A 19,075-nucleotide genomic window follows, 5' to 3' on the forward strand; every position below is an offset into this window, starting at 1 on the left:
AGCTTGCGAGAATATTTGACTAAAAAATATTTTTTACTTCATCTTAAAAATAATCAGTTTCAGAATTTTCTGTTTGAGGAATTCCGCGGGACAGAAGAGACCATCCTTATGTGCGAATGTTGGATTCTGACGACCAATGGCATTACTAAAATCGAAATTACAATGGTTAGGGGGTTTTGCCATATAAAAATCTAAATAAATACTAAAAAAGTTCCTCTTCCCTTCTAAATCTGTTGACAGATAAAGAGTGATTAACAAGCTTTTATAATAAGTAATTATGATTTTAGTTTAATAATACACTTTTCCAGAGGCTTCGGTCTGTCGAATGACAAGGCAGGTCGGTAGTTGTAGCAGGATCGACTTCAGGGACGTCAACCCCCCCCCCCCCCTGCAGAAATCCAGTAATTTCTCGAAACTCTAGAAATGAGCGCGCAGTTCGCCGTCAGCTGAAGTGGCAAAACAGGACGCCGTTTTATTTGTTATTTTTTCAAAAGAACTTAGGTGGCGCACATCCTTATTAGCCAGAATGACCTTCGGAAGGGCATTTCTTTACCGGCTGATGACGACGCTCCGTCATTTCGGCCGACGCTGCAGATCCAATATGATTCTGGCTTTCGCACTCGCTCTTGGCGTAAGTTACCTTTTCATCGTCCTTTCAATTGAAAAGTAGTGGAGATAACTCCTTTTTTACTTACTTTTGACTTTTACTTTTTTAGACACTCGTTTCTTACGCAATGAAATAGGGAATTAGTGTGGGGAAGCATTCTATATATTTTATAAAAATATATATATAAAGGAAGAAATGAGTGGAACAGCTTTACGAGATGAATTTCAGAAAATCTTGTTGCCTCTGCAAAGTCTTTGTATATACAATATGTCTGTATCTACAGTATGCTGTCAGCATTACTGTATAGGAACATGCGCACAGATTGATTTGTGTATGTGAACTAAGATGAAGGAAGCTGCTGTCAACTTTGCTGTGCGCTTATTTTTACCTTTGAGTAAATAGTCTTTTAAGTAAGATTTATCCGAATGAAATAAAGAATAGTTAATTATGGCTCATTTGCAAAAGAGTTAATTTCAATACTTAGAGGATTAAAAAAAATTTAAAAGTAGATTTAAACAAAATAGTAAAAAACACTCCATAACGTTTTTTGACCTTATTTAACGAGATATAAAACTAGCTAAGGTTTATTGACTTGTAAATCAGTCAGCCCATTGAGAGGGGGGGGACGAATCACGCAATCCATTTGACAGAAATATATATATATATATATATATATATATATATATATATATATATATATATATATATATATATATATATATATATATATATATATATATATATATATATATATATATATATATATATATTCACTCACCAAATAATGCTCTGAACTTAAACGATTCATGATTTGAATTTGAGTTAATTCGAAGATCTTCTTTTAAAAATGAAATAAAAATTTGAACGATTCGTGATTTGAATTTAAGTTAATTCGAATACCTTCTTTTGTAAATCAAATAAAAGTATAAGTTAAATTACCTTGAAAAGCAAAAAACATTAACAAAGAAACAAATTAAAAAACCCTCGAGGTTTCTACTTTGCTGGCTCCTAAGCTGTTTGATAATCCGCCCTTGTGTGTAGATCGCACCAATGCGTATGGGGTACGATGGGAGCCCTTTGGAAATATAACACTTATTTACATACACGTTTCAAATTGTAAGTCATTAAGTTTTAAAAAGTAGTTTCAAATCCTTTTAACCGTCATAAATATATTTTTGTTGATATTAAACTGCTGCATTATTTATTAGATTTGAACTAATTTTTGTCTATTGTTTTGATATTATGAATTCTCTAATTTTATTTTTATATCTGAAGCACGACAGCATAATTATTTACAAAAATTTTATTGAAAAACTTTTAAATTTGTTTAAGAGTTCAGGTATATCCGATCCCTTTCAGATCAATAACTATCATAGTATAATTATAAATTCAAAAAGAGGAAAACTCAGTTCTTATCATAAATAGGATCAAATGGAAACGATAAAAAAAAAACGAAATAATATAAAAAAATCATATCAATATAAATCGATTAACTTTTTTTTATTTCCTTATTTCAGCCTCCTTGGTTTATTGATAGGGACGGGGCAGTTTAAAATAGTAGTGGTGTAGCAGTTGCATTACTTTTATCTTCTCTTTTGGATACTAGATGGCGATGCCTGATTAGGCCATCCCATTTGTCATCCCATAGTGCATTGCGATTGTAATTAGAATGAGGTGTGACGCTGAACTGAAAAGCCGCGCGCGTGAATGTTTTGTGTTTGTGCTTGTTTAAGTGCGTGAATGTGATTATTAAAGAAATGTTTCCAACAGCATTCGTCCTGTTGCTTCCTGCACAGATCATAATAATCTACATACCACCACAGTGGCATATTTTGCCAGATTGTCAGTCATTCCATTGCCGGCTATCCCGACATGAGATGGAATCCAGTAAAGGAGAATAGAGGATCCCTGTCGTGTATGAGGATCATGCTGTTCGGGAATATTAAAGGCCAATGGGTGATGTGAAAGACTCCAGAGCACTTGATATATCGTCATTGCATGGTATGGTTAATAGGAGGAGTGTCAGAAATTTGGGATAATATGTGGAGGTCGGGAATTATCTCGGCAGTAAAAAAAGAGAGCATGATGGGTGAAGTTGGAATAAAGGAGTAGAATTGATAAAAACGTGACAAAATAAAGTATTAGAAGAACACGTCGAACTGTCTGTACAAAGATAGTTCGACAGTCAGAACACGTCTCTATACAAAGTAGGAATAACATTATTATATGTTTCCCAATAAATTGCAAAAAGTTACTGATAAATTGCGACAGCCATATTAAATTTTTCCAAAAGTTTTGAAAGGCAGATTTCGATATGTTAGCCCACGCAGTTTGCATGGAGTGAGATAATATTTTAAATCGGTGGGTCAGGCTTAAGCCGTTAAGAACGTTTGCAGTTTTAACATATAATGAAGGAATGGCCTGGCATTTTAAAAACAAAGTATAATTTGACTTTGCTTGCAATTAAGAAATGGAAGAGATGAAATTTTAGATTAGTAATGGGCATTCTTCGCCCGCTTCCAGGGAAGGGTCGCAATATGCAAGGCAAGTTCCACTGTTAAGTCTGAGAGCGGACCGATGAACAATCTTTTTACCAAGCTCTATCGTGCATGTGTGACATATTCGTAATCCATTTACGAGAATATGGGTGCTCTGCAAACTCGAAACAATGATACCCCCCCCCTCCCCCAAGATGTATTTGTAAGGACTTTCAAGATGTTCTTTACTTAGATGCAAAAACATGGGGGGCTGAAAGTGACTTTTTTTTTGTCAAAGACGAGTCCTAGAAATTCTATTTTGTTTACAATAGTCATGGGTTGGTAGTCAAGTTTAATCTCAAGGCATCGTTTAGGTTAGAAATGTGCAAATGTTGTTTTAGCTATTAGAAAAGTGAACTCATGAAAATTAGACTATTTTTTAATCTTATTTATTGCTAACTGAAATTATTTTTCTATAAAACTAATATTATCTCTGTTCAAGAAATGTACAAGTACTTATGAAATCTAAAAAAATAGTTTGGACAGAATGAGACTTTAAGACTCGAATCTTGAAATGCAACAAGAAATTAAAAGAAAAAGTCGACTACTTTCGTTAAAAATTAATGCGATATTCCGATGAAACTAAAAACATCAATTTATAATAATTTTGAAAAACAAAGGATATTTTCAGCCTCTGAAATATTTCATCATTACTGAACGTGTTGTAAAAAAATTAACTTCAGATTTATACAAAATTCGTGAACAATGCCTCCAAGGAAGCCAGTACAAACAGTTTATAAATAAAATATTAAGTTCTAATGTCACTCAATGATTCGTCTTCCATGCATTTCCGAGACTCAATTTTTATAATAGTTTCTGATTCTGTTAAAGACCAAAAATAATTTTGCTGGATTTTAATTTTAGAATGACACTAAGCCTAATTAAAATAAATAGAAATTCATTACATCCTTTAATAAACTCAAATAAATTCAAAATAAATATTACAAAATATACTTTTATTTGATGGCAGTCAATTCAAAATTCAAAGATCTATTCTAACTTGATTATTGATCTGTCATTACATTATTTTTCATTCTTAGTTAATCAATGCACTCTTAGTTTATCAAAGGATGCACCAAAGAGCCCATTAAATGCTGTCACATCGTGTGCGTATACAGAGTTTCCCCCAAAAGAGAAACGAGCTTCCATTTTCCTAAATATTGAGCCCAAGCATTATTTCAAATGACATCGAACGGAGTGATAGTTCACCAACTGCATGATAATGCTTTGGATTTTGCGGAGATTACGGTCATCTCAGTAGCGAACTTGTTAACGGATTGAGATTTTAAATCATAACCTATGTGCTGAATTTTAAATTTATTTAACACACTTCCCACGTTTTGTAGTTATTGTTTCCACTGGGGCCAAAGCAGACAAACTTTCTGTGAATGGATTTAACTTTAAAATGTGTTAGAAATCTATAAATTTGGTACAATGATCATATAGCAGATTTCGTCCAATTAGCTGAAAGCTTTTGTGAATTATCACGTTTATGGCGAATAGAGAGGCGCTCACCCTCTTGGCTGGATTCGAAACCCGATTCCTCTAAGGTTCACTTGTTGGAGTAAACGCTTCAAAGCGTGTCGTTCATCGATCTAAACGTGGTTTTCGTTTATTCTTAACAGGCTCTCCTCGTCGCGACAAGTGAGGGCTGCGAGAGACACGGAGCCAAGTGCCCCGAGTACACAGTGCTGCAAACACACGAGGTAAGGTGTGCCCGTCCATTGGACACTTTTATTCACTTTTCTTTGCCCTGACACATTTCATGACTGCGTAGATGGAAATTTTATTCGATTTTTCACTTCGAAATTCTGAAACCTACTGTATTCGAGACTAGCCCCGAGACTTACCTGAAACTCCATTCTTTTCAAGCGAGCTGAGTGGAAGGTTCATAGATGTCGCATCTAATGACTTTATCAAGAACACGAGTAAAGCAGAGATAAATAAAATCTACGTAAATGAGTTAAAAGTAGAGTTTTGATATCAGAAAACATTCCAAAAGTAATGAAATAAAAAAATAGCTAAAAATAAGTATTATAGAAAAATTAGAATAAGGACTAGAAGAAGCATTATATTTATTTATTAATAAAATAATAAATGAATAAATAAATTATTTTATAAACAAAATATATAAAATAACATTAGATATTAATTAATTATAAATTAAATACCTATCAAATAACGTTAAAATCTTAATTAAAATTTTATGAACTATAACCCTGAGAAACAATTTTTGTAAGTACATAGAAGTACTACCCAAGAGAATTCTACATGAAAATAGTAAGGTCCAGAGGCGACGAAGTAGGTGTAGAAATTATCAAAAGGAAAAAAAATCGCTTTTTAAACAGTTCGAAGTTTCTTAATTGATTTCATGAGAAAGTGTTTAAATTTTGATTCTGAGAGTTTTGACAGTTAAAAATTCAGAATTACTATATATATATATATGCAACATATATCCTGCCGACTCTAAAATGTAAACATAATTTTTTAAGCATAGGCCGAAGAGAGAGAAGACATTTTCGAATTTTAAACTTCGCTGTTATTTCATCCCGAGAGATATAATTTAAGTACAAGCAGAAGCGACGAGGCACATCAACACAGAACGGCACAAGAGCGAAAAGAGGAAAAGCTAATGAAATATTTATCCCTATGATTATATACTGTGAGATTCTGATAAGGATTTCTTTATCCGTGTCGATTTGGGTAAGGGATCCTTAAAAAGAATGTGTTACATCGAAATTTTTTTATCCCTTTATACAGAGTGTGGGAACTTATCGATCTCAGCAATTTTACAGAGTTTCTATTGCATTAATTAAATAAAAAAAGGTACAATTGGATCAAGAAATAAGAGAACATTTTGGAATTATATGGGCTGAATGAAAGAGAACATAAATGGGAGAATGAACATATATGGGAACATATATACAAGAGAACATTATATGGGCTGAATGAAAATAAAACTCAAGATTAAATTAAATTTTAATATATATATATATATATATATATATATATATATATAGAGAGAGAGAGAGAGAGAGAGAGAGAGAGAGAGACGTCGGTTTTTGCGATTTCCGCAGAATAAACAGTTTTCACAATACATGCTCATATCAAATTAAAGATTATAAAATTTCTTACATTTTCAATATTTTATTTTTCTTCAAGTTTTAATATTTTTGCTGATAAGTGTCGTAGACTACTTTTTCGTTTTCAATAATTTACAACCTCTAGGATCATCAAATTGGCATGCTACCTACATAAAAATAAACTTTTCAGAATTTACTTTCGCTTCAAAAAGAAATTCAGACTTGGAACACACACACACACACATATACATATGACATTTTATATAAAATGTCCATTTGAATACAAATAAAATTCAAAAATATTTCCGCACTGAAAGTGAGCTGAATTTTAATTGCTCTCTAAGAGATGCTAAAACACATTTTCACGAATTGATATTCTTTTACCTTGAATTATAGAATAATTTTATGAATTTTGTAAAAGATTAGAAATATGCTAAATGCATACTTTCATACTTATAAATTAAATTACGTGATATAAATTGAAGTAAATTTTGCTCCAATGGCATATTTCTAACGATCTATATTATAATTGAAAATATCTGGACATCTTCATGATTTATTTTTATGGTAGATATATTAGTTACTAATATTAGTTGACGCCCCTTTCCATTATAGAATGATCACTGCTACACTAAGAGCCTACACTATGACCCAGTCCTTTGAATATGCCTGATTCTGATTGAGATCCGGTTTCTGAATAGGCTATTCAAATTCCTCAACACATATGAAATGAATTAGATTTTCGAATTCTATCTTGACCACAACGCTTCTTCCTCATCAGGAGTTGATCTTTTCAGTTTCTTTTATAAGAATTCCTACAAAATCATTTAGAGAAAATTTCAGGATATTTTATGAAAACCTTTATATCTATCTGCCGAGTTTATGAACTATTGGCACGAAAATGTCAATAAATATTACTCAAACTAAATAAAACCTAATCAATTTTTGCTGGATGCTGTCTTGGCAACCTTTTCATATGATTCAAGTTCAGAGACAATTTAACCAACTTTTCTTGAGAAATTTCGGAAAAATGCACAAATCCGAAACGTTCCAGATATTTTTGATTGCATAATGTGTTTCATCCACTTAGATGTCTGGTGGAAATCAAATGTTCACCTTCAGGCAACACTTAATCATTTGTAAATATTTAATTAAATATTTAGTTTTAACTGTCTGCTATTTATCAGGAGAATTTGCCCGTCTTGTGTTCGTTAAGTTCAAAAAGGTTTGATTTTCTTTCTGGATTGTTTTCATCATATAATAATTTTAATAATTAAATATTTACTTTATCTATATTTGTTATTCAGATTAATGATAAAGAAGGATTTGCATGCCTGGAGTTCGTTAAACTCAAAAAGATTCGAGCATTTATTGGATAGTCTTTTCCTCCCCCACAGAGAGAAGACATAAAAGGCGTCGCTTTAATGAGTGAAAGGTGTTGGTATAGCGGCCCAAATTTGATATAACTTTAATAGGATGTATTTTAAAATAATAATTTACTTTCGATGTTGTGGTTACAATGGAGAATTCGAGATTATCTTCTGAATTAACGAACTACAATATTTATTTAATTAACAATAAAACTAACTTTAGATTTACACGAAATGGTTCCCTATTTTAGGAATCCAAGAATTCAGATGTCTTCATAACCTTCCGTGGTTATGAAGACATCTACTGGCCATTACTTGTGTTTGTATTACGATCTTAGAAGGTTTGGCACTAGAGTTAGACACTACAATTAGCCTAATATGAGTCTACTTTAGAATCTACTACTGCTATTGTAATTGTTTTCAATCGATCCCTCCGTTCCTCAAGCGACCCATTTTTCAATCAGTTCCAAAAGTAAAGTTGCAAGTAGTATTTCATTATGTCATCCTGGGCTGAAATAGTTGCGCAACTACAGGTGGAAGGATTGCCATAATACCTGGAGCTTGCACCCGAGGTGCTGCAATTATATTAGCACATAGATGCTGCTATTGTCCAAACCTCACACTTTCTATTGATTAAAGCAGAAGGCCATGAATGTAGAGTTATCGAGAATAAATCAAGTTCGTTATTAGAAGAAGCATCTCCATAATCAGATAGCACTTATAAAGAGAACACAATTGCTTTTTAACAAATCGAGCACAGCCTCATACTACAGATCTCAAAAGAGAAGATTTGGTAGAAGACTAGTAGATTAGCAACGCGCTTTTTAAGGGCCGCTAATATTTGCGGAAGCTTTATATTGTATAATTATGCCACTGAGTTGGAATCAAGATAGGGAAAAGGGGTCCTCCTGGGGACTATATTAAACCTTTTGAAAAAATGCATAATTATAATATATAAGGTGTAGTGATTCATTTTAGCACCTTGGAAGCTGAATAATATTGTTACCAATAACTTAATTCATTGAAGTTATGTTTGCTCAGATGTTTTGCTGTTGTATTGCTTTTTTAATAATCGTTATCTGATGGGATTTTAAAAATGAAGCATAGCAAGTTGCAGGCGATCATGATCAGAAACAATATTTTCCTTCAGGACTACGAGGAAAGGCGGTATCCGTCACTCGTGTGGGTGAGCGCGTCTGGAAGTGGAAAGAGCAAATCCGATGTTTCCAGAAAACTCATTAAAAAATTGTACAGCTATCTGGGTGGAGCCAACAGCAAAGGTAAGTCTCTAGAATATTTACAACAAAAATCACGCCCTTCAATCACGCAATTTATTTAATTGGTCGCTAAAGACATAAAACGAAGCTGGGAAAAATGAATTTATGGAATATGAAGAAATAAATAAATGGTCTATCAATAGAAGAATGAGCTGTTAGATTCATTTCTTTATATCTGGCAGTTACTTAAAAGCATCGCGTTATATTATGAGGTATTACTTTGTCAAATAACAAAATTGTCCGTTGCAAGATACTTGTTCAGTAGAGAAGAAGAATCTAGTTGCTTTTAATCTTAATAATTTGAAAAATAGTTTTTCTCTTTCTTGCACCACAGCCTTCCTAATAATGTAAAATTAATATTCAAAAGTTACTAATAAAATAATTTAGAATATAACTAATTAAATATGGATAAATGTATGCAAATGTGTCTTTATGTTAACGGATCGTCCTGCTTCCATATACCATCAGCGGGGTGGTGCTGCTCCGTTTGTTAAATTTGGCAGGTGATCTTGCCAACAGAACAATGCCTGTAGAGGAAGCATAAACGATATAAAGCGTTAAGAGTTTAAATTAGATTACATATATGGAAAAGCATTAGAGGGAGATTGTGATGTGGCCAAGCACAGAAAGATATAAAATTCTTTAAGAATTGAGTAATGTTTATTCTTTTCGCTTCATTCCATTGACAGTGAACCTTATAGCCTATAAGAAGTTACTTTGTTTTAAAAAGGGTTAAAAAAAACCTTTATTTCTTTAACCCTTTCTAGGGCCGTGGGAAGTATGCTTCCCACCAAATTTATCAATCTTTGTATGAAATTATGTAGGTTGGCATAAGTTCTGATAAATTTTTTTAGTAAATCAGAAACTTAGATGCTTCAGTTCTTTATCTCAGACAAAATGATGTGTCTTGATTTGTTACTTAATTATTAATTAACCAAATTAATTAATTAATCAAATTAAATGTATCTAATAAGCAAAATGAATCCCTTTTCTTATTCTAATTTCAAGCCTAAAAATATTTGAACATAATATGACTAGAAAAAAATGGCCCTTTAAAGGGTTAACCATTATTTTACACATTTTGCTTAGCTTAAATTTTTTTATGCTTATAAAGAAGGAGTTTCTCAAACTTTTTGATGTGCTAGAATTCTTATATTTTTCTATACTTTGGTGTTTTCGCAATACAATATTTTATATTTTTGGATTATAAATATCGGTTAATTCATTAATTCAATCTCATTTTGCGAGTGATACAATATAGTAACGAATTTTAAAAACACTGATATCACGATTCCATAATATTTATAATAAATTATAATAGTATTGAATAGTAAAATAAATAAATAAATAAGGACATGTTCTATTTTCAGCACGTTAATAAAACAACATTTCACAAATTGCTAACTTCTCTTTTTATAGGCTCATAATGTTAGTTCTCTTTCGTTTCTGATGTTATTCTCTTGAGTGCAAAGAAAGTAAGTATTCAGCTTGAAAATGAAAATGAAGTTACATAAATAAACGATTTCTCGCGTCTGCTAGGGGTTTAGCAATTGCGGCATTGGCTAGATAATGGGTCCTACAGCCGATTATGGGACTTGGCTTCTTTCGCAGAAGCGCTTGACATACAAATGACTATGCACATATTGTGTATGCATAGTAGCATTGTTTGTTATCCACGGTCATTCAGATTTTCCGGATGTCTGGAGAGGAGAGCTTTTTTACTATTTCCTGGAAACGAAAGAAGAGCTCTCAAATCGATACGAAAGTTCCGAACAAGAGTGCTGTGAAGAGCATTCATTTGCTTGGCACAGCATGACCAAACATGGCTTTTGCGCCAAAGAAAACCGAAACAACCAACCAACCAACCGTGAAGAGCATTCAAGATCGGAGCTGAGATGATGGGAAAAGCATCAGATTACCCCTTTTCAGATCCCCATCATATTTGCCGTCAAAAATCTACATAAACAAATCAATGCTTTGCCTGCAGATCCCGACATCTGGACAATATTAACAATCAGAGAGATTGTACGACCGGCGCTACAGCAGAGGGGAACAAAGGCTTATTTTTCTTGCTTCATCCTCCTTCTGCATTTAAATGAACTCCTTAACTGTGGGGCAAGTTGACAAGAAACTATTAATTTCATGTATTACTAAAGACAACATTCATGCGAAATTCCGTTTTTTCTCCAATTTTTCCCAATATCTTTGATTTTTTTTTTTTTTTTTTTTTTTTACATTATTGAGTTGCGGAACTCACTTTGTGTTTGAAGGGATGAATCTGGACATGATGGTTCCCGTTCGCACGAAGAAAGTGGTTCACGAGGGTTTCAATACTTACACGATGGCCATCCCTTTGAGACCCGAGCAGAGCCATGACCCACCTCAGCCCGAAGATGTTACTGTCACTGTGTCCAGAGAACCCGAGATTACTTACTTGGTCAGGTGAGTTCTGCTACAAAATGTAAAACGTAAATGGATTAAATGCGCAGTGTTAAGAGAAACCTTTTACGGTTGCATCTAAATAATTGTACGCTTTACATTACGTTTTCTATTGTATTTTTTCACTGTTTTTTTAATGTATCTTTTGATATTTCACTACTTGTAGTTTTTTATGATGTCCTTTCTTCAACGTATTATGTTACTGGAGTTCTTCTTGTGCTGTGTGGCTGAATTTAAATAAATGCAAGGTGGTTATGGTCTTTCTCATAATTATGCAGAGTTCATTCTAATCAATGTACTTCCTTGGTTTATGCGTTATATGGGTTGTAAGGGAAAGAAGACCGCAAAAAATGTTTTGACCGCTGTATGGCATTTTTCGTGCAATGCTGATGGGTCATTATGCAAATCATTATCATAAACTAATAATAACGTGGGATTGGAGAAAAAATGTGCATGTTGGAACCTCTGGTGCTGAAATTTTGATGGCTGTCTGAAATCATTATATATTATATACGTGTACATTTCGACTCGTCCGTCAGGCATTGTGTTCATAAATTATTTCTTTATTTTTAAGTTATATGTGGCAACTGGGATGTAATCTGCGAAAGAGATTTCCGCGCATCTCACCTTCCAAACCTCTTGGTCTCTAGAGCTCCCCACCAATTTATGCTACTCTATTTGTATAAATCTACTAGAAACCTTTTATGTCGTTAGCAGTTATAAAGGAACAGTGATAGCATAGACCTAAATCGAGATATCTGTACTATTAACAGCATACAACTTATCTGCCTTCTTTTTATTCTGGGGAGTAGTTGAAGTTATACTTACGTCAACTCCACTATTTACGAAAAAGGACGAATAAAGGAAATTTGCAGCGATCCTTTGCAGAGGAATTTGTCTTTTAACCTACTGCAGATTGAAATTTCCTGTTTGCTTAGCGATTTTTTAATCCAACTGCAATGAGATCAGAAAACATTTACCGCCACAAAGAAAACGAATGTAACATATTAGTTTTCATTTGGAATCAAAACTCTTACATCGATTAGTTTGAGATGCTAAAAGATTTATTATTCCTTGTTCCTGTTTTTGCCACAATACGAACATATAATTCAGCACTTTGCTGTTCTAAATTTTTAATTCTGTCTATCAGTCCATTAGAAATGTATGTAGATTATAACACGTTTCGGTTTTAAGGCTCATGCCTCAGATTTTATTATCCATAGTTGCTATAAATATTTTCTTTAGTGACCATTAAAATGTTTTTGATAATTTTAGATAAGATAATTTTTCAAATCGCAATATTTTTATCATATTTTCAGAAACATCTGAAGTAACTATAGACTTACTTGTGTAAGTTCTGAATCGACTTACTAGTTTCAGTAATTATTCGTTGTATCTCCTTTTCTTAAACAAATTTTAAAGCCTGATCTTTGAATATTTAGTTTGACTATCACAGGTATTCAGGGTGCGCCGAGCCTAATCGGCGCCATCATGTAAATGCCCAATGAATATCTTTATGCAATGGTGATATTAGGGAGAAACATTTGAAGCAAAGTTTTCTTGATATAAAAATAATATGAAAAAAAAATGCTTGTTACTAATTATTTCTTAAATACCATAAAAGTGCCATTATGCCACATTCATTAAAAATTGTTTTTTGAAGAATTATGCATAAATTTATTTTATAAAAAAACAACTCTACGAACGAAAAGAAATAATACATTAAACACATCTAATATTATTTGTTGTTTGTATGTACTGTTTACTACTATCATGTTATAATCAGAAGCAAATTTTACATATATAATACTTTAAATATTTGAAAAATATATAGCTAAACAGAGATGAAAAAAAAAAGAAAAAAAAAAAGAAGCATAGCTAAACGGAAATATAAGAAAATAATTTTTTTTTCAATATTTGATAATATTAAATTACATTAACACATTAAATGTGTATTCACTGAAACTGTGTTTCTCTTAACAAAGCATATAACATGCACATGAAGCAATTTTAAACAAGACAATTTCAACATTTGGTTGCAGTTAAATGATAGAAATCAAACTTTTCGAGCTTTGTTTATAGAAGATTGATTTATAAATAAATCTGCATCTAATTTCTGTAAAGTATCACTTTCAACAGAAATAATTACAAGATTTGTGAATCTTTCTTAACCCATAGTAAATTTCAGTTTTGAAAGTGATCTCTCTGCTGTAGTTATTGAAATTGAAATTGTTAATAAAGCGCATGAAGCAATATAAATGTAAGGAAAAGACTGAATTAAACTGTTTATAACTCTGTAGCTTAGAGTTCCAATTGACGATGTTATATTTTCTCCAAAATGAAGCAAAAACTGTAATTCCTACATATGTCTCATACTATTTAAGTTGCTTCTATCAGTTAATGATACTTCCAGTTTTCGACATACATTGAAAGCTCAGAATATTTATTGAAGTCAAAAGTATTCTACAAAAATATAAAAAGTATTTGAATGAGGAGATAGACGAGCCTTTAACTTAAAGATGATATTGCAATGTCTTACATTTAAAAAAAATCATTTTCTCATCTTGTATACGCCTTCTTTTTCTTTCATAAGATTTTTTATTTATTATTTATTTAGGTCTTAATGTTTCTTGGCTTTTAAAACGTGCATCAACATTCTTTCCTGTAGAGGAGGATAACGTCGATGATCTTATATCTATTCAGATTAGATTCAGATCTATTATATCAGATTTAGATCCTTTCAGGAGGAATTTTAATTTATTTAAATTTTCAAAACCCTCAAATGTAATAAAATTTTTTTAGCTTGAAGTATATTGCTTGCAATATTTTGTTCAGTACTTTGTATTATAAAACTACTGTACAAACAAGATTAAATTTTATAATTTTTTTTCTTAAAGATGTGATCTGATATTTCAGTAGTTTAAACAATTTTTTTTCGCTTATTTCATGAAGGGTTCAAACACCTGTCCTAACTGAAATTTAAATAGAGTTATTGCATCTGGCTCAATCACCTCATATCTGACGGGGAATTCAACGATAAATTTGAAGCAGATGTTTTTTTTTTTTTTTTTTAAAGACTGACTATTGATTAGTTGAAGCGAATTATAAAGCTCTTGAATCATCGATTTTTTTTTTTTTTTTTTTTTTTTTTGTACTGGATAAATTGTTCGCAGCGTCGGTTACGATAAGTTTTCAATTGCAATTATAACAAGACAAAAACTTTTTTTCTACGGTTGATATCCAAAATTATTTTTTGTCAGCCGGTATGATTACCTCACATTTTTAACCAGCTTCGTATCCTTGTCGCATTAAATTCTAATGTTCAAAACATTTTCTTCTAAAACCTTGAATAAGAATGTTGTTAATCCTTCACTGGTCGATCTGATGCAAGACAAAATATTTAGACAAAATATTTAGCAAGACAAAATACTAAAAACCTTCTTCAGTACTCACTTCCAAATGAAGACACCTCATGCAAATTGATTTTATAAAATAATCGTCTCTAATAATCATATTGAATTTTATCTCCAAGTAATGAGGCATGTTTGGCGTTTATTAATATGTACTGATATAATAAGAATCAAGTCATGCAATCCTTTTAGTGTACTCTCAAAAATTATCACAATTTCTTTCAACTAATTTGTCTTAAAGACTTTTATCCCTATATTTTTTGGCTTTCGGAACGATGGAATCAGCAATTTTGTTAAAAGAATGTTAGAAGTAATTAAATTAAAAAGTGGGAATTGGATCAGGAAATAAGAGAACATTTTAGAATGAAGTTAAAATAAGTTAATAATATATATATATATATATATATATATATATATACACACACAGTGAAACCTTTCTGAGCGGTCACACCTCCATTCGGAGAAAATTTGGCCGCTCAGAGGAGGTGGCCACTTTGAAGGATTTTCTTTACAATGTAAGATAATTGGCATAATGTGTAATATAAACGTCTGACACATTTAAAAGGAAGTTCGAGACTTATATAAAGAAAAAATAGTTCTTTATTTAATGTTTCTTTACATTTTATTGAAACAGGATGCAATTTGATTCTATTTTAGTTTTTTACGCTTCTCAGAAACAATTATTTTCTCAATTCGTCTTTCAGTTTAAAAAGTAGATCTCTAACAGATTATTTTGTCATTGCGTCGGAATTTCCAATTAATTCATCTATTTTCCTCATTGTTGTTTGGGCTGAAAGTTTAGCTGGATGATGATTACTAACCATATCGGGAAATTTTTCGCCAAAGACAGAATCGGTGAATGAAAGGCACAATAAATTCATTTGTAAAATAGTTTAAACTCACAAAACACTGTTCAATTCATTTAAATCGATCTTCAATTAATTTTAGATTTGATTAAATGTATGTAAAAAACGCTTCTCTTCGATAGACTCGTCAACCAAAAGGTTTTCCTCCCAAGCGGAACTTGCACCGCAGCATTCCACTGCTGCGGCGTGTTGGAAAAATTCGGAATCGTACTCTATTCCAGCAAGTTTCAAGAGCTCTGCCAATGGATCTGCCGAGATCGATTCCACGAATAAACTAATTTTCCCTCGATTTCGATACCACAGCTAACGAAACATTTAGTGATGCCTTTTTTTTTTTTTTTTTCCTAGGAGGTTTTAATCCATTTAAGAGCGTCTCCGACAGAAATTTTCTTTGAAAGTTCACTAACACTCGCATTCATCTATACGTGCAATGACGTGTCGTAGAGTGCAATGTCTTTATTCCGTCTTGAAGCATTTTATAACATCACGATCCAATGGCTGATGTTTTGAATTTGTATTTGGCGGAGGAAATAACAGTTCAATCTTTGTGTGTTGAGCTCCGCGTTCATGTCCAACTCAAGAATTTTCCGGCCTTTATTCGTCGGTTTTTTTTTCTCGAAGTTTACTAGCCATTTTTCAAAGTGTCATTTATGCTTTTTTGTTCGTGTGCCACGACGTTTAAATTTTTTTCCTTTGAAACACTTGGATCTTTGACATCTTTAAATGACCAGGGACTTTTTTCTTCTCTCCAGCTGCGCTCACACAAAAACTATTGGTGAGCCGCTCCTTCGGAATTCTTCTATTTTTGGTTTGTTGAATCATACTTTTATTGGGCAAAGCGCAAACAAAGAGTGCCGTTTCTTCCATGTTGAATATGTCCTTGTCATCATATCCATCGAAAAGCAACAGAAGACGCCATTCTGTGTATGAAATCTGTCCAGCCATCCATTTTTGGCAGTGAAATTTTCATTTGCAATTCCCAGAGCATCTACAAATTCTTTTGCTTTGTTTTGAATTTATAATATAAACTGAACAGATTCAAACCATTCCAAAATAGCATCATTTATGTCGACATATTTTTCACGTCTGATATCACAAAGTTTGAAGTCTTCGTATTCTTTCAATGTCCAATTCTTTTCATTAATGATTTTGTTGATTTGTATTCTTTCACAGTTAAATAATTCAGGTAACTTCGTCAATTTTCTGCTCTCATATTGATGCAGAACTTGAAGGCATTGCTTGAGATTTAGAAAAACCCTCTTCGACATCGTTGCACATCAGATCAATGACCAACTAATGAAAGAAGCATGAATGACATTTTTGTTCCAAAATTATCGAAACCCAATAATGACCAAGAAATACAAACAGCCTTTTTTTTAAGCTGAATTTTGAACTCTTCGGCTCATAGTTAGAAACACTGATTACATTTTCCTGAAAAATGAGATGGATGAACTCACACTGCGGCCGTTTAGGGGTTGGGTGGTCACTGTTAGGGGTTATTTTACATTAGGTCTATGGGCAGAACAATGCCGAAAAATTGGCCATTAAGAAGGGTGACCGCTATACAGGGGCGACTGTTCGAAGAGGTTTCTCTGTATATTATTCCATATAGTTAGAAATTAATTCATAATTATTAAACCATGAAATTTTTATCAAAATTAATATGCTGCAGGGCATGAATTCGACATGTAAAAAGCATGTTAAAAAGTGCTTTATTGAACTCTTTAAATGAAGTCCGTTTTCATCCCCTTTAGGTCCTTCGGTGGATTCGTGCGTCAAGAAACCATTTGGGATGATCAAGCTGCTGCCCTGAGAGTTTCTCTTCAGAGCGATGCTGCTGCCCCTTTCTACTACATGTCCGTGTATGACAGTCCCTGGCGAGAGACAGACAGACTGAACGAGGTGTGGTTGTTGAAAGAATGAAGCTGAAGCGAACAAAAAATACCATCATTCGCATTGTATCTTGAAAATTTGTATTTAAAAAGTATAACTCATAATTTTATACTTTTCTGAAATGAAAATAAATAGTGTTATCTCCTTTGTAATTGAGAAATAAAGAAGAGAAATTCGTATTGAATCAATACACATTTACTTAGAAGCTTCGAAAATTTGCCGTGTTTGCTGTTTGAAAATGAGTGTGCATATCAAATGAAGATAATTTTAAGTGGGCACTAAACAAAAACGTTTTCATTTTTAAGAAATGATGGGCCATTCTTAAAGTTACAATCCAATGATTAGTAGGAATAAATTTGTGATAGATTCGTACAGTACCAGCAAATAACGACCTACACTAATCATTCATTACCAGTGCCATTTTTTGTAAATTTTTCGATACAAATAAAAATTTCGTTATAATTTCAAAATTGATTTCACGCTTATTGGTATGTTTTAAACTTATATACTAAAAATATTCTATTATTTATTATTTTTATATTTTACTTAAATCTATTAATATTAATTTTATTAACATTCTAACAAAAGAAATAATTTTTTTTTCTTAATTTTTAATTTAAAACAACAACAACGGAAAACAAGAACTAATGATTTTAATACACGTTTTTTTAAAATCTAAAATATATTTCAAAGAAGACAGTTTTCCATATTTTGAGACATTGTGATTGTACTTTTTTTTCTTTTTTTCAACACATCATATTTCTTAACTGTTTTTTCTATGAAGGAAGAAAATTATCTAACAGGAGTCAACACTGTGACCTTATGAATGAAATAAGAGTCAACAGCACCCTAAAATATGTGAATATTAATCGTGAATTTTAATCAAATTTAAAAAGGTCACTTGAAAAAGTATTCAGCCATTTAAAGTTTCACCACATTTGCGGTTGTGATACTCAAGTAACATATGAGAGCTTGAATTAATGATATTTGATCTGCTCTAAATGATAAGCAAAATTTTTTTAAAAGTAGCATTAGAGAATTCTAAAATGATTTTAATAAATCAATTTTTTTTTCCTTCAATAGAAAAGAAGAATTAATTTCTTCAAACATACTACATATTTAAAATTTTCACAATTCCAATCCAAATAGAAAATTCTACTTCGAGCAATTTGAAAAAATGGATTCTAATGGAGGGTTGTAAAAGTGGAAAACTTCACAATTGTTGAAAAGTCTTGCTAATAAGTTCGTTTATCTGGAAAGTTTCCAGATAAACGACGACCTTCGAACATATTAAATTACTTTTCATAGCGTGAAGAGCATGTGCGAGAAATTGCGATATTTACATCCCAAAAATGATGATGATGTTGAGGTTCAGTGAGAGAGACGAGTGACACGCAAAATAATGGCAACAAATATAATATAATGCTCAAAGCAAACTTCGAAATGTTCTCTTTTTTTTTTTTTTTTTTTTTTCCTTTTTCAAAATATGATGATCATTCTATAAACCAATTTATATTACTTGTATTTAGAATTTCAGCAAAAAAATTTTTTGATTAAGCTTTTAAAAGTAATTTCAGTGCCGCCTCGAATAAA

General features: G+C 32.0%; 1 protein-coding gene across 1 annotated transcript; it reads left to right on the plus strand.

Moving 5' to 3' along the window:
• Positions 1–479: 479 nt before the first annotated feature.
• On the plus strand, positions 480–17,666 carry LOC129969410 (heme-binding protein 1-like). Its single transcript, XM_056083974.1, has 5 exons — positions 480–631; positions 4,770–4,850; positions 8,748–8,877; positions 11,145–11,316; positions 17,344–17,666. Exons 1-5 carry the CDS (start codon positions 527–529, stop codon positions 17,510–17,512), a joined length of 657 nt encoding a protein of 218 aa, XP_055939949.1. The 5' UTR covers positions 480–526; the 3' UTR covers positions 17,513–17,666.
• Positions 17,667–19,075: the final 1,409 nt, after the last annotated feature.

Source organism: Argiope bruennichi, chromosome 5 (genome assembly GCF_947563725.1).
Source record: "Argiope bruennichi chromosome 5, qqArgBrue1.1, whole genome shotgun sequence".
NCBI classification, from domain to species: Eukaryota; Metazoa; Arthropoda; class Arachnida; order Araneae; family Araneidae; genus Argiope; species Argiope bruennichi.

Bases quoted from the DNA above. Each gene is read 5' to 3' on its own strand.
- LOC129969410 (XM_056083974.1), top strand. From the start codon at position 527: ATGACCTTCGGAAGGGCATTTCTTTACCGGCTGATGACGACGCTCCGT. The intron at 4,851-8,747 runs GTAAGGTGTGCC...ATTTTCCTTCAG, and splicing joins CAGTGCTGCAAACACACGAG to GACTACGAGGAAAGGCGGTA. The intron at 8,878-11,144 runs GTAAGTCTCTAG...TTGTGTTTGAAG, and splicing joins GGGTGGAGCCAACAGCAAAG to GGATGAATCTGGACATGATG.